Source organism: Melampsora larici-populina, assembly GCF_000204055.1.
Source record: "Melampsora larici-populina 98AG31 unplaced genomic scaffold MELLAscaffold_9, whole genome shotgun sequence".
In the NCBI taxonomy this organism is placed as follows: Eukaryota; Fungi; Basidiomycota; class Pucciniomycetes; order Pucciniales; family Melampsoraceae; genus Melampsora; species Melampsora laricis-populina.
In genome coordinates, this window is record NW_006768773.1 from 1,757,376 (window position 1) to 1,782,166 (window position 24,791).

Genomic DNA, 24,791 nt, shown 5'->3' on the forward strand with positions numbered 1-24,791 from the left:
CTCACCCTACGGATGACACACTTCGTCTTTCATCACCACAACATCCCTCAAGCACCTCAAGATTGTTATCGATTATGCTCCTCCTGCCTCAGTTACTACCCGATCTCCCACTTACACCAATCACTCGATCGACTTTAGGTTTCATTCTGAAAAATCGAAGTATTCATAAACTTGACGACTTGGAAATGCAGATCAATGAGGTTGAAATATGGTTAGGCGAGCTCGAGCGTGTTGAAAACCAGCGATACCTCACTTCAAGATCTCTCCGCAATCGAGACCTTTCATACGAGCTCTTCCATGGTCTTATGAACGGTGGAGAGGTGATCTTCCTCAAAGTGGTAAGGTCTCTTGTTTTTATAAATAATTTTGAATAAGTTTTAAAGTCTCCTTGGATGATATGGTCAGGCGCGAATGAAGAAGGTCAACTTCATTACCCTGTTACGTAAGATTGAAAGCAGCAAGGTTTTTGAAAACTCATCAAGTAATCCTCAAGCACGTGTGGAATTGCAACTCATGGTTGCCTTAGCAAACATTGGCCTTTCGGGAAATGGAGGACAAGTGTCCCTCGTTGGCCGTTTATTAGGGGTTTCAGGTCTTGTTCTTGTTTATAAATATTTGAGCTCTTTTCCGTTACTGACTTACGTACCAATTTCAGATGGCAGTGTCGAAAACTACACATGGCGATGTGTAGCAGCAATTCTCGAACTGCAGAATGAGTATCTTAGCTGGCCTTTGCCAATCGAACGTGTCAAGATCAGGGACGAGATAGCTCAGGATCCCCAGCTTTGAAGGGTTTGTGGGTTTGTTGATGGGACTTTAATTCCCTTAGCTTTTGGCCCAGTGATCTGCAAGGAGGATTATTGGACCCGAAAATACTTCTATGGTCTCAATTCAATGATTGTCTGCGATAATCGCCGGCGAATCACGTTTGCGCGCCACGGATGGTGTGGAAGCGTTCATGATCAACGAGTTCTCAGAACGTCGTCGGTAAGTTTAGTTGTTTTTTAAACTACCACACACAAGCTAATTGATTGTTTAGCTTTGGTGTCACCCCGGTCGCTACTTCACCGAGGGTGAATATTTAGTCGCGGATTCTGGATACAGTGCATCGAAATGCACTGTTCCTCTCTTCAAAAAGAACAGCACCTGTCAATTTCCGGGACTCAAGAACTCGTTTAACAAAGAGCTTAGTGAGGCACGAACTGTGATAGAGCATGTCAATGGCATGCTCAAATCACGTTTTCAGATGATGAAAGAGTGTAGACTCATATTACGCAATCAAAAATCAATGAAGCGCATGAACGCACTTCTGATGGTCTGTTGCTTGCTTCACAACTACTTGTTGAAAGAAGATGAATGCACATCCTTTTCTTACGGGCTTCCTAATCAGAACGAACGCGAAGCTGAGCGAGTCTATAATGAAGAACACCAACCGGTAGCTGACTTAGTGCTTACGGATAATGATGATTCTTTACGCCGTGAGGTATTTGCAGAGTACTGTGCAATAATGGGAGAAGATGTATGAAGTGGGTAAGTTTCATGTTATTTTAAAGGGAATAAGCTCCATTTGCCACGTCGAACTCAATTGTCAAACTGGTCCCCTTTTTTAATCTCACATAGGGTTTTTTGCAACGTTGGACTCACTTTTAAAAGCGAAAATAGTGATATGTAATGAATCTCACACATACTTATCTTACTTAGGTCTTTTATTTCTTTCGATGTTGAACTCAGTTTGCAAAGTGTTGTTGTTGAATTATTTCACAATCATTTCCTTTTTCGGATGTCAAATGAAGTTTGGAAAAACAAAACCCGAAGTTATCAAATCTCACCCTTAGTTACTTTTTCAGCAGTTATTATGAGTTTGAAAAAATTTGTTATGCGCTCATGTATTCGATGTTCATCTCTCAAAGTGAAAATTCATGAGCCTTTTTTTTCTAATGAGTTGTCTAGTCAAATTGACATCTTAATGGAGCAATCCAGACTTTTATTGGATAAAAGTCATAAGTAAGAAGGTTACTTTGCATACTTGGTCAGAGGCCTTGTTGTCCTCGAAAAAAAAATTACATCAAAGAAAATAAAACATTTAGATTACTGGGGGAATCATAAACAATGAAAGAGTCATTTGGAGCCAAGGGTACTTTATTTCGAATTGGTATTTTTTTTAGAAATGAAACAGTTAAATAGTTTCAGTTAAAGGTGGAACTATGAATGCGAAGATAAGAGAGTTCCAAAAGATCAGCCTACATTCGACAATTACGATCAAACTACAAGACGCTTACAATATGAAACTCTCAGCCTTCAGCCAGCATATGATCCACCGTTTGTTTCGCTTCCACCCAGGTCATGTTGAAATTGTCCATGTATTCTTTGTACAAACGTCCACGCATTGAAATATCTTCCATCTTAGATTTCTTATTATGACTTTCTAGCTCTTTCTCCATTCTGTCTAATTCAAGTTGCTCTCGACGACGCTTAAGGTCTTTTGTTTCATCCAGGTTTTTTTCTTTGAAATCGAGCTCTGCTTGATGGAAATTCAATGTTTCCCTTTTGAGTTGAAGCTCTTGAATTGATTGCGCATGCTCATTGAGTTGCGGAGTCATTGATTTCGTAATTGCATCGGCGAGTTTGCTTGATGAGATTACTTCGGCCTGTCTCGCTTCTTGCTCAGCTAGCATGTGACTTTTCTTAAACTCCCATTTGGCCTCACGTTCCTCTCTTGATGGCAAGTGACTACTTAAAATTGAAGAAGCAGGCCCCGAATTGACTCGAGATGATTTGTTTTTTCCACATTTGGAGGATTCTGAAGATTCGATAGCTGAACTTTTCCAAGGGCAAGCTTGACGAAGTTTAGCGTTTGTCGAACGAGATGAACTACCTGGTTGGTTGACTTCAGAAATTGAACTTTTTTCAGCAATGTCTTTCGATTGTTGATTTTGAGTACCATTTTCTTCTAGCTCTTCAAACCGTGGGCTTTCAATCGCATCGATGAGTTGATTGAGAAATGGATCATCTGGATCACCGCTGTGTTCACTTCTGTTCGCTGGAATGACCTCGCTTTGACTATGTTGGTCTTCAACCAACTCGTGTGAATCATTCTTGTTAGGTAAGATGTCATCTAAGGCAATCGAAGTGTTAGACTCCAGCACATCGTCAGGCGAATTGGCCTTTCGGCGTCCAAATGCTGCAATCATGTCTTTGTAATATAGACATTTCTTTTTAAGAATGGCTATAATCAATCGGATAACAATTAGATGTATGATTGAAAGCACATAAATCAAATACATAGACTGACCTTCAAATGTATCCTCCACCAAAGAAAGTCGCTCCTTCCAAGCCTCGCTATCAGAAGCGTACCCATTTGCCTCCTTCTCAGCAAGTGCATCATCCATTAGCTTCTGTTTCGCACCTTCCCCACTTCCTTTGCGGTAGTCTCGCGCCTCGCGAAAACTTCTCTCAAGTTCTCGGATCTAACAAAAACAAGAATCAACCTATGTATACATACACTCAAGCAGTAGATCAACGTACTTGTTGTTCGACTGAGGTAGATCTTATATTAGGAAAGCCATTCTCAGCTAGGAAATCAGAGACATCCTGAGCTACTTTGGCCTTTTTCATCGTTCCTCCATCAGTTCTCCACCAATCCAGACGAAAACCATCTCCTTCGGGAGTTGATAGCCATTCCACTAAGAGCCATAAAGGGGTCTTTCCATCTTTGTTGACATCTACATGCCACTGGGTTCGAGGACGGGCAGGCGACGATGGCTGCTTGGGCTTGGGAACACCCTTCTTTCGGTTTTTTTTCTTCGGATCCGGATTGTTTTGAGTTAGTTGAGGGTGTTGAGTTCCTTGAAAAGACAAAGTTTGAATTGCTGGTTGGTAAGGTGTTGCAGGCATGCTTCCCCAAATATGAGCGTTGATACTTGGCGAGATATGAGGATTGAGAACTGGTGAGATGTGTTGGTTGATGGTTGGTGAGACCAAGGTATAAGGATAGGGAGAAATCGATGGGACTTGTCCGGCAATTGACGAGTCTGATGGAGTTCGAGAAAGATGGTGGGAAGAGGGTAGATCAGCCATTTGAATTGAGTGGAAGAGGGGGTGTTAGGTGGAGACGGGCTGCCTGTTGCATAGGGACATACAAAGTTTTCAGATTGAATTTGGGTCCATTTGGAACTCTAATTTCCCAAGTTTGAACTTGGGGTGTCCCAGAAGTTCCTGGATGTCACTTCTGGGAACTTCTGGGACGAGTTTCTGGAGTTTTGAATACCCCTATTGTAATTTTAGCTTAACAAAGCCCTCTCTGCGCGGCCACGTCCGCGCGCCTCGCAGAGGGGCTTACGACTAATCGTCGATTTTTGGCGTGAACACTCCAAGCGTTAAGTGTCCTTATGTTGTTTTTTGCATTTCAACGCTTCCCTCGCAAACAAACACCACTTCACCCCGCAGGGAAAGTGGTTCACCAACATTGTCTACATATTTTCATCTATTCATCATCTGGGAAAACCTGCTTCATCATGCTTTTTTTGAGCTTGATTGTGAAGCCCTTATGTCTCAATCTAGTAACATAGCTCACGCGCTTGTATTCACACTTTAAGTGTTTTTGAGGAATTCTTTATGTCTGAAAGTCAGAAATTAACCCAAAAGCCCGCTGTACAGGCGGGCTTAGTGCAAATCTTCAAACCTCTTTTGTGGCCGCATCACTCAGAGTATCCATGGTGTTAGGCCATGAGGACATGTAGAAAGCATTTACAAACCACTTTCCCTGCAGGGTAAAGCGATGTTTGTTAGTGAGGGAAGCGTCAAATTGCAAAAAACAACATAAGGACACTTAACGCTTGGAGTGTTCACGCCAAAAATCGACGATTAGTCGTAAGCCCCTCTGCGAGGCGCGCGGACGTGGCCGCGCAGAGAGGGCTTTGTTAAGCTAAATTGTAATTACACGGTTCCCAATTTTTCTGTTCAACTTTTCAACTTTTCCCTAGTTTGAAGGCACCTATTAGTGTTTAGAGCCTCCAAAGCGGGATTTCAAACAAGATTGCTTGAAAATCATTGCTTGAAAATCATCGCTTGAAAATCCTGCTGGTCTCAGGCCAAGCTCGGTGTATAAGCCCTAAGCCCCTCTTCGAGAGCGGACATGGTTTGATGATATCCCTTTTGGTCTGGCACGTGTAAAACCTGTCACTTGATGCTGAAAAGGGAAGGCCGCGTGTATGTAATCAGCCAGAACACGGTCGCACCTGAGAATAATTAGGAACTGTTCCTTAGCACTTAAGGAACATAGTTCCTACGCCCAATGCGTACAATGAAATTGACAATACATAAACCTTTACGTCTCACGCCCTGTCGCACGTACAGACCTCCACCTCAATTGATCATACTTTCCCGCATAAGATCCCATCACCACTCTTGCCCATCGACATCACATTGCCACAAGGATAGCTGTACTCGACATTGGGCAACATCACCATCCATCCTCACCCCGCGCACCTTCGCACTCAACATTGGAACAAATTACCATACCCCCTCATTCACCGACAATGCGTATGACCAAGATATATGGAATCCTGTCCGAATTCCCCTCAGTACTAGAATCCCTCGATGCTCAAGACATATTCCGTTTCGTCACTGTCGCTAGCCATTTTGTTAAAATCAACCAAGGAACAATCAGAATTGACCCTGACAACGCGCCATACGACTACCTTAATGCCGCACTGCATCCCCCTACCATTCCCGGCACGTGGGAGGTGCTATGGACAGTATTATACCCCACGCTCGCCTCTTCATATGTCGAACCTACACACCTCATCCGCGATAAAGGAATTAATAGCGAGCACGGCGCCCAGCCGATTGCTGAACGCATATTCTGGCCACCTTACCAAGATCAATGCCCCAATGAAGAGTGTAAGAAGAACGGAACACGACGGATGTTGGAAAAGAGGCCGGCTCTCACCGGATACCTTTACGACCTTGACAGCGTCAAGTCCGTTCGGCACCATACCACATACTGCCGTCGTAAGCATTATTCACGCGTGTCTCGCTTCAGCGTCACTCCTGACTGTGCCCGCTCGCTCGCTCAGAATGCAAGACCAGCTATAGGGCCTCCTACTGTTCAAACAAAGATATTCGCACGTACTACCTGGACACGGTCCGCAATGATGTTGATTGCATTCAAGTCAACATGCATTACTTTATGACAATACGATTGCTAAACTACTTCAACCACGCACAGTCCCTAGCTCAGTAAGTTAATGACTAAGGCATGACGAGAGGGAGTACGCAGCTCAACATATTTTTATTCCCTCTCAACAGCGTCTCCATATACAACTTGGTTACCATTTACAACAGCTCTCACAAGCTCAACGAGGACGCCCCAAATCATTTCGCTGGGGAGATATTTAAGGCCTCGCTTTCCGACCACTGCTGCACCACGGCGCTGGAATTGGCTCGACTGCTACGACACTTTAACCTCCGCAAGCGCGTCATGAGTGTTTACAACTCTGGAGGATCTCGGCATCGGTTCCGTTCCGCAAAACTCACCGTCCTGACGTGGCTGGAGCTCGAGGGCAGTCCTTACATAGACCATATGTGCTCTGATTGCACCGAGATAATCGACGACCCATTGGTTCCAGGCGGTGGCTTGGGTGAGCATCAATATCCCATTCCACAACACGTAGCACAAGAAGCTCATAATCAAACTACGCGCAGCTCTTCGCGCCATCGCAATGGACGGAATCACCATTGGGCACCCCCGCTGCAGTGCTACCAAAGATCAACTTACAACTCTCAATCCTTTGGTACCCAATCCTCCACCTTGCACGATCATGCTCGAAACACCCAAAGATCGTTATTGCCCCATCCACAGTCCACTCCTTGGCAAACTGTGTCATGCACAGCCATGTACCCGCGATGCAATAGGCGACACGAAGGCATGCGAGCTAACCAAACATAAAGAAGCCATTCAAATTCGACATGAGAAGACCCACCGTTCTCGTTCTGCGCTGGCTTTCAACCAGCGAACGGGCGCAAAACTGCCTGAGGACCCAACCGCTGCACTCAACGCTGACACAGACGCATTCAACCTGGACGCATTGGTTGAGGTTGACGAGTCAGACCGGACCCACAAAGCGGGTCGAGATGGAGAAGATACTGTCCGTGCCTCAAACATAACCAAGAAGCCGACGTGTTCGAACGCCAAGACGCACAATGACTTGCTCTTCGTTGCCACCTGTGGCATCACCCTGGCTAGAGATACGATGTATCGCGCAGAGTCTGTTATCTTGGTCAGGGCGAGTGACCATTCTGCGATAACTATTATTGGTGGTATTTTAACTAATTTAATTGTGTATGTTAATTGTCATAACTTTTACACACTTAGGAAATACTCGAAAGAAAGTTCCCTGTTTTACCGCCAATACAATTCTTCGATAATGCATGTACTTTTGACAAATCACTCCGCAAGGACCTACCCGCGATGGAAAGACTCAAGGGCACGATAAGGCCAGTCGATCCATTCCACATGCGCACTCACTCTGAGAAAGATGCATCGTGCCGCAAACACAACAACCCCAAGCAATGGCCATTCCTCAAGAAACCCGATGGGGCTTGGCGTTTCAATGGATCTGCCGCGGAAATAACCAACGCGTGGTACGGAGGTTTCCTCTCAATATGCCGTGGTATGCATGAGATAAACTACAGATTCTTTTTGGAGGAGATGATCCGTGTGCGGAATGATTCTCTGCTTGCGAAGCTTGTGCGGAAAACCGACTTCTGCTGTAATGTTCCTTCACATTTGGCCCAACAGAGTCCTATTCCACTATCAATCTAGTTATTAAATTCGCCCCACCCTCTTGTTATACTACATTCAAACTAATAATACCATTAATACTTAGTCGAACCAATGTTTTTGACGTAGTCTTATCACTATACTTATTTCACAATGTGTAATAATTTTATGAAACAAGGTTGACTACCATGACGTCGATTTAATACGCCTTTGATCCCCTTCACTGAAATAGGCTCAAAATTTCATAATACAAAAAAAGATAAGCACCGAACACTTAACCTCATGGAATAAGTAACACATTCTTGATGTCAACTTATTCCATGAATCATATCCCGATCATGGCAAAGGGGGAGGAAATATAGATTGGGGCATCCTGTCTACACGTCATGACATGACGTCAATTTTCAGCAATTTCTCGGATACTTATTTCTGAAACCAGGCGATCGTTGTTGCTTTTTCATACATCCTGACTGCCGATAACTAGGTTGCAATCAGAGGTGCGCTCGCTGAACTGTGCAGCAAACCATCCTTCAGTAGTTCCAGTTCAACTACTACTCCAACCAATGGAATCTCCTTCACCCGACTCCTCCCCCGATGTTACCGGAAGTGATATCGACCCCTCCCACATGCTAGCCAGCTCTGAGCCTCACCCAATGGTGATCGACAACGTAGGCCAGCTATCCCCGGTCTTGGATGGGTTGCATATCAGTCACCCTATTGACACTGACCAGCACGAACCATCAGATATGTACTGTCTCTCCTGACTGGCTCATAAAATTGAGACTAATGATTGTCGACATTCGACTCAATATCTCCAACCAACTACAAAATGCAATAGAAAATTCCAATGACTCTGCTACAGCAGTTCCCTACTACAAGGACATACCGGACTTAGGCCTGAGAGAAGAGGGCACTCTCTATCGTTTATCGCCAAAGGCATTCCACCCAAACCATCCGCACTACAATGGGCACGAGGTTGTGCCATTCTTACACGAGCGTGTAGGTTATAAAGTGGGACAACATAACGATGACGAACACACTGCTCTCATAGATGGCTCTGGTTGGGAGTGGGTATCACGAAAATTGTACCTTCATCACCGAGAGTATCACATAGCTGGTATCTATCATCTCAAGTACCAAAATCGTTGGGCCGATATGAATTCGCAAGGACGTGCGCACTGTTTCGAACGTGCTCAAAGCAGCCGGTATGTGGCAATGGCTTTGGAAGCATTCCAAAAAACACTCTTCAGAAAAGGAAGATCGAACGTAGGAAGTGTGAATGCCACACACCTTCAATGGTACCACATTGCTAAATCGTTGGCGGTAAGTCCGTTTACCTAACTTAATCGGTAAAATTCGATACTCAACTTGCAAGACCCAACCTTGGTCTGCGTATTCAGGTGCAACCATCTTATGTAGTGCAGGGATCCGGTTGCGTCAACGATGAAGAGCCTCGCTGGAAGATATGTGAGCGTGCAACCAAAGGCTTCGACCTTCACCGTTTTGTTTGGGCGGATAATTATCAAAATGAGCCGAATCAAAAGGAAGCTTGGCCTATGACCGACCTCATATTTGCCTTCATTCATTACACATACGAGCTGAGCGGTGACCGCACTTTGATAGCCAATCTCGTTTGTGACGAGTCTGGTAAATTAAGCAACTTGACCTGTTATGACAGATAGTAAGTCATCAATATTCGTCATATTACCTTATTACTTCAACTGAATGTTTGATTGTGCCCACATAGCAAAATTCCGTACCATAGCCGACACAGTCACGACATGGAGGATGCTGTGCACACTGCTTTCACGCGGTTCGTTAACCAACACGTATGCAATGAAATATGTGAACACCTCGGAAGTGTGTACCTCAAATGACAAATGAAGTAAGATCAAAGATATTGTTCTCAACTTTGACGAATGAATGTTGGATTCATGTTGCGCACTTGAACGAACACGTCGCAGTAGATTCATTCGGGACGAACATCCTTTTCAATGTAATTGCATGTTTGTCTTTTCACTTTTATCGGTTGTCCCATCTGATTATTAGAAGTACATTGTTTGGTTTATTATATCTTAATGTGATCCACATTAGGCAAATATGTTTGTAACTTGATAATAACCCAATTGGTGCTTGAATTCTTACTGTGAACTCGTGTCGCATGATCTCGTTTTACTGAAGAAAAGTGAGTCACGCGCATGGCCACACGTTCACTAGCTTTCAGAATCACTTCGATCACTGGCCATAGTGACTCTGTCTTCAGGTACACGGGGCCACTTGGACTTACCCACAACCTGCTTGAAATACCGGCGAAGAAGTATTTGACCGATCACTTATTTTGAGGTGATCGGGCAATGCGACGCTCGCCCCTTACACCGTGCATTTACTCATAATGTTATTTTTGAGTAACCTGATCAGGCAACAGAATGACAAAAACAAATGATCGACAAGTTTTACAAACTTGTGAATTTAATAGAAAATGACACTTCCCTCACAAAGAAAGAGCAAATATACGCAAGCATCATCAGGATAGTATTTGGTAGGCGGTTAATGAAAAGCAAGGAAACAAATATTGTATAATGGACCAAAAAATCTAAGTCTATAAATACTAACAAATACAAAAAGTAGAAATGAACTCTATGAAAAATACAAGACTCGATCAAAAATATGCACTGATCAAACTCTAACTGATTGTAGGCCAAGATGCTTGCATACGTTATTGCATGCGTGCTCATTTTGGAAATCAACAAAGGGCTGATCCAACTTGTCACTGTTTTCCAAGTAATACGACCTGGCACAGCATATGATTTGTCATTGATCTTACATGAGCCAATCAGACAATGCAAAGTTGATGTGGTAAAACATAAAAAAAGATTGCTTACCCTCGGTTAAAGCAGAGGACGTTTGATATCATTCCCCAATTGTCACAGTCGATTTGGCCAATCAAAGTCTCGCCGCCACTCTCCTGGTATACATAATGGATAAAAGAATGAATCAAGCCTTTCCATCGGTCAGAAGGTGGCAAGGCGTCCCTGAAACAAGATAGTGTGATATATCGAGTAATGCTGGTGTCTCGAACTGTTTCACATAACATCCATCGCCCAAGATCCGGGTCCACCGAGCCTATCGTCTGCAACAGGGAAACCCGTGGAACCTATGGTCAAATTAGTGATATCAGATTTTGATACAGCTCAAATGAATCAATATTCTATCGTTCCTACGTGTAAAACATATGATCGCAAATACCACTCGCAATGTTCAGGTACGCCTTTAGCTTTGGCCAAAGCTTTCAGATAACACTGATATCGTGCGAGCATTTGAGCCACATACATATGTGCATTTGCGATTTCCACAGCTTGGCTTTTAGAATTAGCTGCATAAGTCCAGGAACGATGGTACCTTGCGATGCCGTTAATTGGCACGTGTTTACCATCCCCTCGTAGTTCACGTATAGACCAATCATTGCTGTCCCTAGTTCTGGAAAGATCAACCGCTCTGCCTAATTGGAATATGGCCACAAACTCTGATAGTCCGTTAGTTATCTCCGGCTCGTATCTAGGTTTTGTAACACCGCCGTAGTAGTCATCAAGGTGGTAAAGGAAAGCGGCACGTCTGGATGGGTAGTCTGGCCTTAGACCCGACGTGGGAATTGGAATGGAGACACAGAATATGTCTCCATCCCCTACTTCGTCTGGCACACATTAATAGGGCGTCAACAACTTGATATGCCGCATTAATTGAAAAACCATAGCCATATGCAAATTTTACCCACCTTCATACTTAGTATCAGTCGTTGTTCTTACAGCCCGTGGTGCCCGAACTTTGCGGGATGCTGCCACGGAAGATGGGATAAGGTTGCCAAGATTCTTGGATAGTTTTGATGGCATAATGTCGGAAGATGTCGTGATCGGTGTAGAACTTATAACCCAACAAGGGTTATACAGAGCTGGAAGAGGATAATCTACTAATAAAATGACTAGTAGAAGTTGTCTAAGGACTGCTCTTCTAAAACAACACAATCAGAAAGAGCTCTGTTGTATTGAGTACTGATAAGGCACCAGAGAAATATAACTTCACACGTAATTTTAACTTCAAAAGCACACTTTGTATTACTATCAACACTGCTATAGTGTTATTCCCAATTGATAACTGAAAAAAAATAAGCAATATCTGATTGATATTATTCCCAATAAGTCTTTATGACTATAAAACTAAAGTAAATTTCTCTTTATAACTGTAATAAAGGGCGTATTTAAGTGAACAGGTACTATTAAAATAAGTTTATGATGATAAACAAAATAATAATGGCGTAAATGATAAAGAAAAAAAAAGGGGAACAACAGTCCCAAAACCCTCTCAAAGTATATATAACAATGTACTAGAACTTTTACAATGGTCAACAGCCTCAAAACCAATCAAATCCGCCCAAAATTCCCTAAAAACCCTATGATGACGCAATGTAATGGTTTTGTTACTAATAAATGATGTAATTTTCACAGCTAAAAGTGATCAATGACGCAATAATATGATGTACAGCACTTCTTATGATGAATACAGGTGATTTTTTCCTTGTAAACTAGCTGAAAACCAATTTTTGAGATTACAAATTTTTTCAGATGTGCTCCAATTTTTGATTACTAAAGTGCATCTTGTAGCCCACGTGTTACTGATCATTTCTGACACCTACATGACCTACTTCTGATGAGTGATGAGTAATATATTGAGTTGTGAAGTTAAGGTTTTTAGTGTTACATATGACTTGTGACTGTAAATTTGAGATTCACACCAATTCTTTATTTGCCTTATAACTTTTTACACACACCTCCGTTACTAATGATTTAAAGTTTGTACATTATGTAATCCACTCTTCTGCGTTGAATGAGCCATCTACCAACCTATTCTGACGTCATTTGACATATGTAATTAGCTGAAAACCTCCATTTTCCACGAATTTCACCCATTTTCTTCACTTTTCACAGCTACTACTATCTTTTTCTTGCTCATGTAATATGACATCATCATCTATAGCCTTAAAAATCCCGGAAAATCCTCTTGGCAACCTTAAATTCCATCACTACCACTATTACACAACCAAACTACACGTGTACCTCTTGTTTACCAACTTCGAAAAAGTGCTTTTTTCCTAATAACTTCTGTTTCTACTTATCAACCTTGAAGATTAAAATTGTCATAGTATCGTATAATGTTGTTCTTTCATATTCTAACCTCATAATACCCATAACTTTATTTTTACTAACCTAAAAACCATTTTCCAACCTTTATACCTATAATTTTGAATTTTTCTTATGTTTTTCTTTCTTTCTTTTTGTGATAAATTTGTAAGTAAACTATAATGATCTTAATATATAATGTGAAATAAAATGATGTAATGTTGACCTAATGACCAATACATAAGCCTACAAGAGCTTCAATTGATCAAAAACCTCCATTTCGAATTTTCTTTCCTGCTGAATCCTGCTAATAAACTGGTAAACTGGTAATTGTGAATTTTTTAATTGATCCCATAAATTGATCACCACATCGGTTCATTAGAATCAGATGATACCACGCCTCCGGGAATGACGCCGTTGTCACTTTCCGCCGATGACACAATGAGTGGCCTTGAAGCGGGGCTTGAGTTGGATAAGATAATAGGTTGAGTTCCAGCTCCAGCAGGGGATGAAGCGCGAGCAGGCATGGGGCTTTTGAGATCTGGATCTGAATCCAAAGTTTGACGACCCGGCATTATGACTACTAAATAATACAAACTTGCACTTCATATTAATCATGTTGTAACTCTGGTTCATATGAGTACGAGCCAGCTCATACTCACATAGATCGTGATACGGTATGATGTAGATTCGGATGTGATGAGTACCACAAAGAATAGAATGTGTTCAACCGGACTTAGATGAGATGAGCAGACCAGGACCATAGGACAGTACTAATGTTGTGACTCTCGAAGTGATATATATATATACAATTGAAAAAGCTGGTCACTCAAAATAAAATGACCAGTCATCTTTGCATATATATGCACCATTACGCGCAAGTAATTCGACAATGGAATTACTTGCGCTTGTTGATAAATTCAACACTTATCTCTCTTTTCATTATTTTACCTCAATTTACCCGAAAGCCTGACTTGGCTTTGCCGAGTAGTTTGAACTTTTTGTTGCTGGTGCGATTGATCTTATTCTCGCGTTAACTTGAAAATAACCATTGGCGATCGATTTCTAGATACGCTGACAATATATATAATGATAAAAGTACAAATGTAATTATGTGAAACACATAAGTAAAAGCCTGACTCATTTCACTATCACTGTTACTTTGGTTCGATCACACTGATCTAATACAATTACAATCAATACTTGAAGTCGACAGGTTCAGTTTGTGCGCGTATGCCACCTAACAAGGAAAAGCAATCAATGCTATCAGCGTCCTTGAAAGGTTTGTCAATTTATGAGGATACTCATGACGTTCGGCAAACATATCACGGTGATCGGTTATTTGTTCGCCAGATAGTTTGAGTTCCTCATCGCGAGGCATTCCGGCCGCCCCTGGTGGCAATACGATGATTTTTGTCATAATAATGACCTTCGCGTCTATAACATTGCAGACAAATGGTTATACATTAGAAAATGTTTCTAATGTAAATTAATCACGGTAAGAAGATACCTACTAGAAGGTGTGTTAGACAATATGTTGGCTACTGCTTCAGTTCCTATGCTGGACTTCGCAAGGTCGGAAAGATATTCAACAGCGTATTCAGTAGTTCCAGCGGCAAAGTCGGCTGATCCGTTCGTGGCCGGAACGATCCCCAAGTTATTAGCGGCTAAGAAATGAAATGAAAGCAAAATATTCAAAACTTTAAAAATCGTGTGACTAGCTTCAAGGATAATGAGGCTTACAAAACACGTCACCAATCGAGGGTACGGTTGTCTGCGAAGACTCATGACTCGCTTCCGTACTAGCCTGACTTGTGTTAGTGGTCAAGGTCGGAGGTGATGATGAAACCACAGGGGCATCATTGTCCTTTATTTCTATTGGGTTTTGCGGACCTTTGAGGGCATTAATGGTTGGCCAAATTAGGTAAATTGGAGAGAAAACTTACCACCAATAGCAGATAGAGCTCGAAGGTCTGCATCCGACATGCGTATCTTGCTCAAGATATACCTCTTGCCGTTGTCTGCTCGACGCCAACTATCGAAGTCAGGCCGCTTTTTGGTGGTATCTTTGTTAGTGCATCCTCCAGGAGTGAGACGGCTGTGTCCGAAATTGCCACATTCGAAGCACTCATCCAAACCGGCACGAACAGCAGGGTGTGACTTGTTCGTGACTGGCAACGGGAATATTTCAGACTTTTGGCGATCAGTTAAAGTTCTGAGAAATTCTAAGTCCTGAGGAGTGGGGTTCTTCCAGTTGCGATAAACTGGCGGCGTCATGATAGCAGAAGTAGAATGGGATATGATGTTAAAGATCAAATGGAGAGGAGACCTTTCTGAAGATGGTGCAGAATGTCCCAAGCCGGTTTAACGATGGTACTTTTATATCAAGAAACAAGTCGAATATCCAAACCAGTTGCGTTGATGGCCTACACCTACACATATCCCTCACGAGGTTAATCTGACTATACGCGTTTGTGGGGCAAGCAACCGATCGGATGCCATCATTATATCATGACAAACGCAAACAAAATATCATATCATGACAAACGCAAACAGATTGTAGTACTATATCGTATTACTATTAATAATGTTGCGGCGTGATAGCCCATGGAGCCAAAGGATGAAAATTTTAACATTTGCTTACAAAGTTTGACTCAGCAACTGAAGAAGGGGATAACAAACTGGTCACACTTCAAGCTCCGACCGATTGCGTGTTATCATGACTGTCGAGACTGTTGAGACTGGCGATCAAAGTGCGGAGGTCATATGTGTGTGTATTGAATGAATGCCCATTTGTCCGAAGGGTATCTAGGATATCTCTTGAGTTTTACCGAACATGCCGATAAACTTTGTAGAGCATGATTGCAGGTCATGCTCCGGTATGTGGAACTTGCATGAACGCGAGTGTGTGAGAACGCCAAACACGCGTCCTACGTGGTACAGTACGCTTCATTGAACTATGTATCTGTTTCATTTAATCACGGATGAAGTCATGGAAGCGATCAACATAAAAAAATATGATAGACTTCATGTCATCCAAAAAAAAACATATTGCAACAGGAATTTTCTTGCTCAGTGAGGTCGAAAGGGTTACAAATATTTTGTCGCATGTTAGGTTAATATATGCCTCAAGGACGAATCCTGTACAAGGTACAGGATGTGTAGTACTAAGCGTTACCGCGTAATTTTAGCCGATCACGGTGGTTGGCCTAAGGGCACATGGCGCAATGAAAACATTAGTAAATTGTATTCATTGCTCAAGAAAGTGAAGATGATAAAAGTAATATGAATAAAACAGAACCCGGACATAAGGCAAACAAGGATAAGGAATAGCCGAACAAATGGGATGAACAGATTGATCACAAAGGACAAAGGACATAAGAGAAACATCATGGTAATATTGACTTGAAGAGAAAATTATTACATGTTGGAATAAAATGTATTACTAGAGAATCAGGAGTCAAAGGCAAACATTAAAAATTATAAATGTTGGTCTGCATATCACCAGACTGCATCTAGTTCTTTGGAAAAGTCCCTTCGGGCTACTTCAAATGTCGTCTCCTGTTGATTTCGCTCACACTGCTCAAACCACGCGGCCCATCGCTCCGGAGTGACCTCGTTCATCCAACGTATGTATCGAAACGTGGCACTATGATTCCACTTGTGAGTTCCCGAAAAGAAGCTTTCCCAGACCCCCTTCTTACCCTTTGTCGTTAAATGGGCGGCGTGCCACTGGGTCATCTTGGCCATTGGCGTGTCAAGTGCTGGCCACTGGATATAAGGCAATTCATGAGATGAGAGGATGTAAGATATCATAACACATGCTAGCTCACCAGGCCTGTTTTGTGAGTCCTCCTGGTCGATCTCCGTTCCTGGAGGGATGCCGCGTTGCCTGGCGGTTGTGTTGGCAGAGTTAACGAAATTGACGGTGCTGTGCTGCCTGCCGTGATTGCCGCGGCGCTGTGGTTTGGTTTTGGAATCGCTGAGGTGGGTGGTGGTGGCGAACTGAGCATAGCCTCAGTGTCATGGATTTCACTTGAGCTGAGCTGGCGAACGTCAGTTAAGTCAATCATGGGAGGATCACTTTCTTGAGACCGAAACGGGGACGTTGGCGAGGGGCTGTGTGTGTCGTTCAAGATGTTGTGTGAGAAAATGGGCCGTCTGCCTGCCATTTGAGCAGATACTTTGTGCTTGTAGTCGTCAAATATTGGAGTGATTGGCGGTTGTTGCCGATGCGGAGTAGGTAAGAATGCACGTTTGCCTTTTCCTTTGCCTACTTCATCTTCCAGGGCAGGGGTAGGTGTAGGTGTTGATTGATCCGTACTCTCGTTCCATGCTGAAATTGAGCTGGAGGCGGAATTGAAACTGGTGCCGGGGGCGCCAGGTTTGGTGGGGGTAACTCTGAGTGAATCGACAATGGCTTTGATTTTGGTTCTGCCTGGAATTAATCTGGACTGTAAATCGACCATTCCATTGCACAACTTCGGTTCGACTGTCGTAAGACATACCAGGCCCTCGCGAAGCGTGGAAGTCATAGGTATTTTAGTCGTAATCAACGTGTAGTTCTGTGATTTTTTTCTCCGATCAGCTATATATAATTTTAAATAGTGTAAGTTGTGATGCTAAGTCACCCATCTGTCCGATTTCGCGTCATATACACGGAGGCACTTATTCCAATGTGGGTCATGTGATGATAGAAATGCAACCAGAGCTTCGCATTCGGAGATGGCATATTGCTTCATCATTTTTGGTGCAAACAAGAATGGCATCGGTTCACTTTCCTCCTGTTAGATTTGTCAGTCTCGCTTTTATATTGCAGTGGATGAATGCAAGTACACGTACTTTAATCCATAGGGTGATAGATATGTTTCTATCACATGTGGCCTCGGCGGCGTCTGCGGCTCGTTTGAATTCTTCTTCAAGTGATCTATTAAGGTGATATGTGCGCATGGTAGCAGGTGAGAGAACCAAAGGATGAACCGGCGGAGGAGGGCCTAGCAGGTCTGCTTCGTCGTCGTTGGGGATGTTGAGGCGTCCATTGTTGCTTGTTGGTATGGGTATGAATCCACTAATCTCAGCGGTTTCCGATACGGTTTGAAGAAATGGTTGGGTGCTTGGAGCAGGCTTTGAACGCTCGGCGTTCTCGTGAGTGTAACACTTGTTGCCAGTGGCCCCTCGCTGTGTACGGCAGCACTAACAATGCAAAATAAGTAGGGAAATCAGGAGTCAGTAACTTTGCTTATTAACGCCTCAACAATTTGGTATGTGAGAACACGTACGCCGGGGCACACCTCCCATGTACATAGACGATTGATGGCCTTGGACTTCCCCAGATGCGGACCGACGCCGGGTATACCTGCGCAGGGTACGCGTGGCCGTTTGTTATCTGACATATTATTATGACTGTTGCTGAGTTGTTCACCGTCTCGCTTGTTATTAACTCGTGCGGTTGGACTAGAACTGGATTGGCTGGTCAAAGGCGCAAATGTTTCGTTTGGAATGGCGTTCAAGGTCCTGATGTCTTGAAGATACTCCGTTCGGCTATATGTTCGAAGAGCTCCCGCGCCACCTGGTGCAAGTGGGCACTTTGTGGAATAAAGCGAATGGTCTATCAGGGCGCGATTCTGATGAATTTAAGCTAAAGTTGTGCCTTACCGAAACACCAATTAATGGTTTGTTGGGTTGGTGTCGTGGGTTGTAGTATTGCGAAGAGTGGATAGGACGATGTCTGCAGCTAGGTCCGTTGCAACGAAAACCAGTGGGTTGATGGAGTGCAACTGTGAGTGGACTTCGTGGATTTATGCGACGAGCATTAAGAAGTTTAGGATAGTGTAATGTGGTCATCGAATCATATATAATTATAGTGTTTAAAGAAGGATAATGAAATACGGGGACTTACTAACTAGCTAGCCCACAGCTCATTATGAATATGTGGTCTTACACAGAAGAGGTGATATGGCCAGGCTGCCTGAACGCGGGCATGAGCGTCTACATCCTGATTGATATCTCGCTTTGGCTGGAATATCTCAATGCGGAGCGTTCTTCTTACTGTGCACCACCGTTCCGGATGTTGGAGTGTTGGTCGACAACGTCTATATTCATGGCGTGGCTAAACATTTCCGACCAAGCTCTGTTGTTGTGCGGAAAATTCGGTGGAGGTGTTTCGTTTGTTCGTTTGGAGGACTTCAGTAGGGACTGGGCGAGGTTTCGACCGACAGAGGATTTAGCCACCTCAATAAGCGCATGAATCCCCTGGAAGTCGACCGAAGCGATTTATGCAAACAGGAGGTGTCAGGATTACTCCTACAAGCCCAAGAGACCCGACTGTCAGATGATTTCACCAAAACCAGAGCGAGAGCAACCTGTGAAAGGTATATCAGGCTATCCAGAAGCGTTCTGCCATAGGCTTTTGGCTGAGGTGGGGGGGGGAAATTTTGAATAGACAGCTCGTCTTAGGGAGGGTCATGCCTGTGCGCCACCCTATTTTTTTAGTGCCATAAAGCTTACTAAAAAAAATAAGGAAATTTCATATTGATTGAACAGTGGCTTAGCTGTTTGCAACTCGCTTTCAACTACGGTTGAATTGCAATTTTGCAGAGCTTCGCCCAGTCCCTAGTGACTCCGCGCGTGGGTAGAAATAGGATTGAGAGGGTGACAGTCTGGTATCTCGTTGTGTCAAACGCATCAGTATGACGGGTTGTCACATTGGGCGTATGGTTTCTCAGGGGTGTGCGACACTGATTTAGGAATGTTCCTAAGGGGTCTTAAGGAACTGTTTTTTAGGAACAGTTCCTAGTTATCCGCGGATGCGACCATGCCCTCTAATCAGCGATCTCTAGCCACTAAAAATTAGCTGCTAGAAAATTGCGCAGGCCTTCTGATACTCCAGAAAATTTGAGCTTGAGTCGAATTTCCAAATTTTCATCCATCATCTTCATCACAACCTCAATAGAACCCATCCTATAGTCGCTTTATAAGGAGAACCCGTCTTGGGACGTGCATGAAATACCATCAGCTCGTAAACTCGTTGAACCAGATCATACTACAGACGCCGGAAAAAACAAATATATTCAACTTTACAATCCGACCCCCTCAGTTTTTTTCTATCAAGCTACGATCCAAAAAAGAATTTGATTAACTTCTGAACCTCATTCATCATCACAATCAATCACGGTCTTGAAACTTGGAACCGACAATCAAAGTTTATCATCATCCAGGACATCACTGCATACATCACCTACCTAGATCCAATGGCTGATACCGATGAAATCAACCGTCTAATTGCGCAACTTACCACTAGATTGGATAACGATCTCGCTCGAATTCATGATATGGAAGTACGATTAGCAACTCTTGAGGCTGCGACTCGATTGACGATTAGGAGAACACCATCTGTCCGGCGCGCCGTATCATCTGGATCTCCTTGCTTCGACATGAATATTCCTGATTGGTTTGATGGAGAAAGAGGGGCTAAGGCGGAAGTTTTCGTTCAACAGGTTTCTCTTTATGTTTTGACTAATAAAGAAAAGTATTCAAATGAAAAGGATAAAGTCGCCTTTGCTATCTCTTACTTAACCGGTGATGCAGCTATCTGGGCAGCTCCAATGTTAGTCAAATTACTAGATAATGATACAATAGATCAAATCACCTTCAAAAGCTTCATTAATTCATTTAAATCAACTTATTTCGATCCAAGAAGGATTGCTAAAGCTGAAAATGCTATCAAATCGTTTATGAAATTTGATTTATCAGCTCAAGAATTCAATCATCGAAAAGAAAATAATTTATGTTATTATTGTGGTAAATCAAATCATTCTGCTTCACGTTGTAACAAAAGGAAGGCAGATCAACGTAAAGGGAAAGAAAAGGAAAGAAACTTGAATCCAACTTTGGATGCTAACACCAGAGGGGAAGGTAGTAGTACATAGTAAAGGTGGAGAGATGTTATGCAAACCTGAACCCGTTGAAGAATTTGTAGTGATGTTATGATGGATGTTAATAAATTGTATGTAGCTCTGTGGGTATCTAGATTCTAAAAGGACAATTCCAAGTCACAATACCCTAGAAGAAGGTTTTCCCTCTGACAATATTTGATGGAACCTTTGCTTATAACTCATATCCACTAGATTTGTGCAAAGAATAAAATGTAATCAGACTTTCTTGTATAAAAAAACTCTTTTCCATTTCCCAATTTACAATATAAATCTTTTGATGAACTGGTGTAACACATTCAAGCTAAAGAAAGAAAAATACATGACTGTAGATGGTGAAAAAAAAACATGACAATGTAAAAAAGTTAAATTGATCAAAGAAAAATGTAATGGGGGTGGAGAGTTGAATGAACGACAATTTGCTTCACGTTACTCTTATATCCATCTACATAAGTAGGATTTGAACTAACAAATGAGATAGAAAGACATGTTAATCAAGTCTTGATAGTTGAAGAAAGAGAGACCAGTGTTTTCGAATGCAGTGCAAAAACAGAAATTGATTTTTAAAGAAGTCAAGTCCCCTGAATTTTGAGATGGTATGATGATCGTGATGATGAGAGGGAGAGACAGGACGATGTCCGCAGGTTGTGTAGTGAGCAGCTTTGGATGTATTCTGCACACGAACCCAGTAAAGAAAGTTGACCAAAATGAAGCTCTGAGTCCTCATTGTTGAAGCGCGACTAGTAAGTAGGCTTTGATTTGATCAAGTCACAGTATATCGCATCGTTTGAGAACGTGTGAAAGGCGGTCTTTCATGTCGAGGTTGCTCGGATCTCGACAGATCAAAGGTGGAAGCTCTTCCTAACTGACGTGTTCTACGAGTGCCTTCGCCGGGAAATGGAGCGAAATCATAAAGGTGCAGCGACTTCATTCCTGTGGAGAAAGTAGATGAACGTCGGAAGGGATCCACTCCTAGCTTTCTCGATAGTTCGGTGGAAACAGTTCGGCAAATTCGATTGGTCGCTGGAGCAAATAATCTACACAAACCTTGCACAGTCAGGCTCTTCCCTACATCAAGAGCCTGACCAAAGGCAGCAGATAGTGAAAACCCTCGATTGATCCGGGTGACTAATCGATTGATCAATTGATCTTTTGTAGAAATTGGTGGCCCTGCATCGGCAAAATCGGATAACAACGACTGCCTAATTTTATTGTTCTCTGCGAGTAGCTCGAGTGCCTGTTTGATTCGTGTTTCTACCGATTCTTCGAGCCCTCCGCTGGCCAATTTAGATTCGAGTACTTTCTGCGCCTCTGGCTCCCCACGATAAGCTAACCAATAGATCACATCCACAGCTTGAATCTGTTGCGCTATACTTGATTCGATCCTCTTAATCTTATAAGGTCCTATAAACTTCGATATGCTATATGCACTTTTCCTGGATTCCAGCTGATTTATAATATAGTTAGTAGCTTCCGCTTTGGAGCGCTTCAATTCTTCTACAATCTCTGAGACTTCGACTGGATCCACTGAGAAATGTTAGATTTTATGAAACAAAAATGCCAAAACGATTTGAAATTTATCAGCGAGAGAACTTCAAGAAAGAAAAGACAGATACTCGTACATATCTTGGCGGAACCCGTTGATTCGCTATGCTCCTTGTTTATCGATATTGGGAGTCTGTGAGCTATATTGATTCATGGTGGGTGCGCATTCGAATCCGAAAATATGATCAGCATTAGGAAAGGGTCCAGAAGCCTTCAGAACCAAATATGCACGTATCTAACTTACCGATGTCGTCTGAAAGTAAACCTGCTTTGGTGGGCTTTTTAAGGTGTAACATCTTATCATAGTTGATGTTTTGGTGATGCTGTTTTGCACCACGGCGTCCTTCAATTCTACTCATAGGAAACCCTTTTGTTCGCACGGGCAGTTTCGACCATGTTTATAGAAAGTCAAATGTAAGTTGAAGTGTGATGGTACAAGAAGAAAAGACGTCAAACTTACATGAAGGGAACGTTTTCTTGAAAACTGTGATCGATGCCGAGTTCTCGCTATCAGAAGATTCTTTTGCGCCCTCGACCCTCGGCTCTTCCTCTTCCACAATCTCTTCCAAAGGATTTTTCCTGTCACTATTGAGAAATTCAAGTTTCTCTGAGCGTGTCAGAGCAGGATCTGGATTGGAAATGATTTCGATATCGGTTGCTGGTTTTGTTTGTGTTACGGACGCATCATCATTGGATTCTCCAGTTGACACCTCTTCTGCAATGTTAGCCTTGTTATGATCGGCATCTATGGACAGTTCCGCGTGCGGGGTGGCAAGTCCTGAAATATGGAGCAGCTTTATTAGAAACCAAACATGTGCGAAAGTATTCACAGATCTCTCCTAGACATTAAAAAGTCATTTTGACCGAGTACATCTCAAAGCAAAAAATTGTTCAATTGAAAATGGTCAGAGGGTATCTACGCACGTTGATCTCGCATTTCGCTTGAGGGGATTGGTGTATGCAATTGGGCTTTAACAATCAGTTGCTCGAATTGACGCCTTTGAGGTTGATTTGTAATAAGGATATTGTTGAAAAAAGCAATGATTGATAGTCGCATGAACGGATCGCGATACTCCTGTTCAGTATGATAATAATTCTGGACATAATGCCCTAGAATCTTGAGTGTAGTCGCCGCAGACCGTCTTGTTGGCACAAATGCTGTCACTTCCTGCCTTTCGCCTTCAAGTTGAAGCTTCTCTTGCGCTTTGCCTATGAGTTGTAAATTGTCCTGGGTTCTGCCTAAAAGTTGAAATTCAAAGATTTTCGAATCAGCAGTCTATTTGGAATGCTGGACAGTATGCGTTCAGGTTGATGAGCATGGGTGACATTTTAGGTCATTCTGCAAAAAGAAACCAGGCTTCAATGGCCTTTGGATCGTTACAGACAGATTTGATGAGTATCTTTGCCTGAGGCTGATATCTGATGACTATTTTTGTATTGTACATGGCTTCATCTGTGAGAAGCTATGGAGGAGTAACATTCTGGATGATGTGACAGCTACAATACCAACCTCGTCTAAGGTCATGGAACATAGAATCAGTTGGCAACTCACCCAGTGACTTCCAGTGACTTTCTGCTCTTGCCCAAGCTTTGCGTAGAGATCCCCAGAGCTTTCGAACTTTTTTTCCTAGCACCTTCCAGGCCTTCCGAAATCGGTGAATTGTCTCGACCCACCAGATCTGTCTCACCGTGTGTGGAGGTGGCCTTGAAGGTTTGCGGCTGGGACGGAACCTTTTGAATTGAGAAGCGGTCTCCGGAGGAACTTCTTGGTGAATCAGATCCGATGTTATCAATTTTTCGTCTGCGCCTGAAGGTAAATTGATGATAGTCGTCCCTTCCGAGATTCCGTCTACACCTTTTCCAATGATTGTGTCTTCGAAGGGCTCCGGATGAAATCGAATTTCCGAACTGAGACAGACCAGAAAACATATAGTAATGACCGACATCCATGCGATTGTAACAGATGCCATCAGGTGGGCATCTTCACTCTGCCCTCACTCAATCTACACAGTCGAGATGCGATGTATGAGTAGAGACTCGGTCTTGCACCGTGAGGATTGTCGGTGCCTTGCAAAAAACGACAGTAAATTCGCCCCGATTCTCCTGCTGACTGGGCCAATTCGAAATTTCCAGTATTTGCGACGCAAAGATGACGTTTAAAAATTGAGGACAGTTGTTATGGCTGTGTGATATCAGGCGCGATCACCACTGAGAGGACTCGGCAAGAGTCGAGAGTAAAGATGACGCGGGGTCGGCTGTCGATGAATATTTAGATGACACCCAAGGACTCAGGAGAGGTGGAAAAGAGCACTTCTTGATGTGAGACAAATTCAATTTCCGAATTCATCCGACTTCTAGAGC

At 42.9% G+C, this 24,791-nt stretch overlaps 4 protein-coding genes across 4 annotated transcripts; 1 reads left to right on the plus strand and 3 right to left on the minus strand.

The window, feature by feature from the left end:
- Positions 1–8,346: 8,346 nt before the first annotated feature.
- On the plus strand, positions 8,347–9,660 carry MELLADRAFT_104511 (uncharacterized protein; the record flags this gene model as incomplete). The annotated part of the gene is made up of 4 exons (XM_007407484.1): positions 8,347–8,451; positions 8,528–9,106; positions 9,184–9,464; positions 9,531–9,660. 4 exons carry the CDS (start codon positions 8,347–8,349, stop codon positions 9,658–9,660), a joined length of 1,095 nt encoding a protein of 364 aa, XP_007407546.1.
- Positions 9,661–14,194: 4,534 nt separating this feature from the next.
- MELLADRAFT_61449 (uncharacterized protein) lies at positions 14,195–15,231 on the minus strand (the record flags this gene model as incomplete). The annotated part of the gene is made up of 4 exons (XM_007407507.1): positions 14,195–14,391; positions 14,469–14,621; positions 14,698–14,847; positions 14,901–15,231. The coding sequence occupies 4 exons, from the start codon at positions 15,229–15,231 to the stop codon at positions 14,195–14,197; spliced, it is 831 nt and encodes a 276-aa protein (XP_007407569.1).
- Positions 15,232–16,455: 1,224 nt separating this feature from the next.
- Positions 16,456–18,876, minus strand: MELLADRAFT_96463 (uncharacterized protein; the record flags this gene model as incomplete). Its single annotated transcript, XM_007407506.1, has 7 exons — positions 16,456–16,725; positions 16,788–17,519; positions 17,586–17,738; positions 17,797–18,147; positions 18,210–18,539; positions 18,610–18,742; positions 18,854–18,876. The coding sequence occupies 7 exons, from the start codon at positions 18,874–18,876 to the stop codon at positions 16,456–16,458; spliced, it is 1,992 nt and encodes a 663-aa protein (XP_007407568.1).
- Positions 18,877–21,697: 2,821 nt separating this feature from the next.
- On the minus strand, positions 21,698–24,380 carry MELLADRAFT_96465 (uncharacterized protein; the record flags this gene model as incomplete). Its single annotated transcript, XM_007407505.1, has 8 exons — positions 21,698–21,711; positions 21,756–22,412; positions 22,508–22,570; positions 22,675–22,797; positions 22,891–23,208; positions 23,355–23,669; positions 23,816–23,877; positions 23,983–24,380. 8 exons carry the CDS (start codon positions 24,378–24,380, stop codon positions 21,698–21,700), a joined length of 1,950 nt encoding a protein of 649 aa, XP_007407567.1.
- Positions 24,381–24,791: the final 411 nt, after the last annotated feature.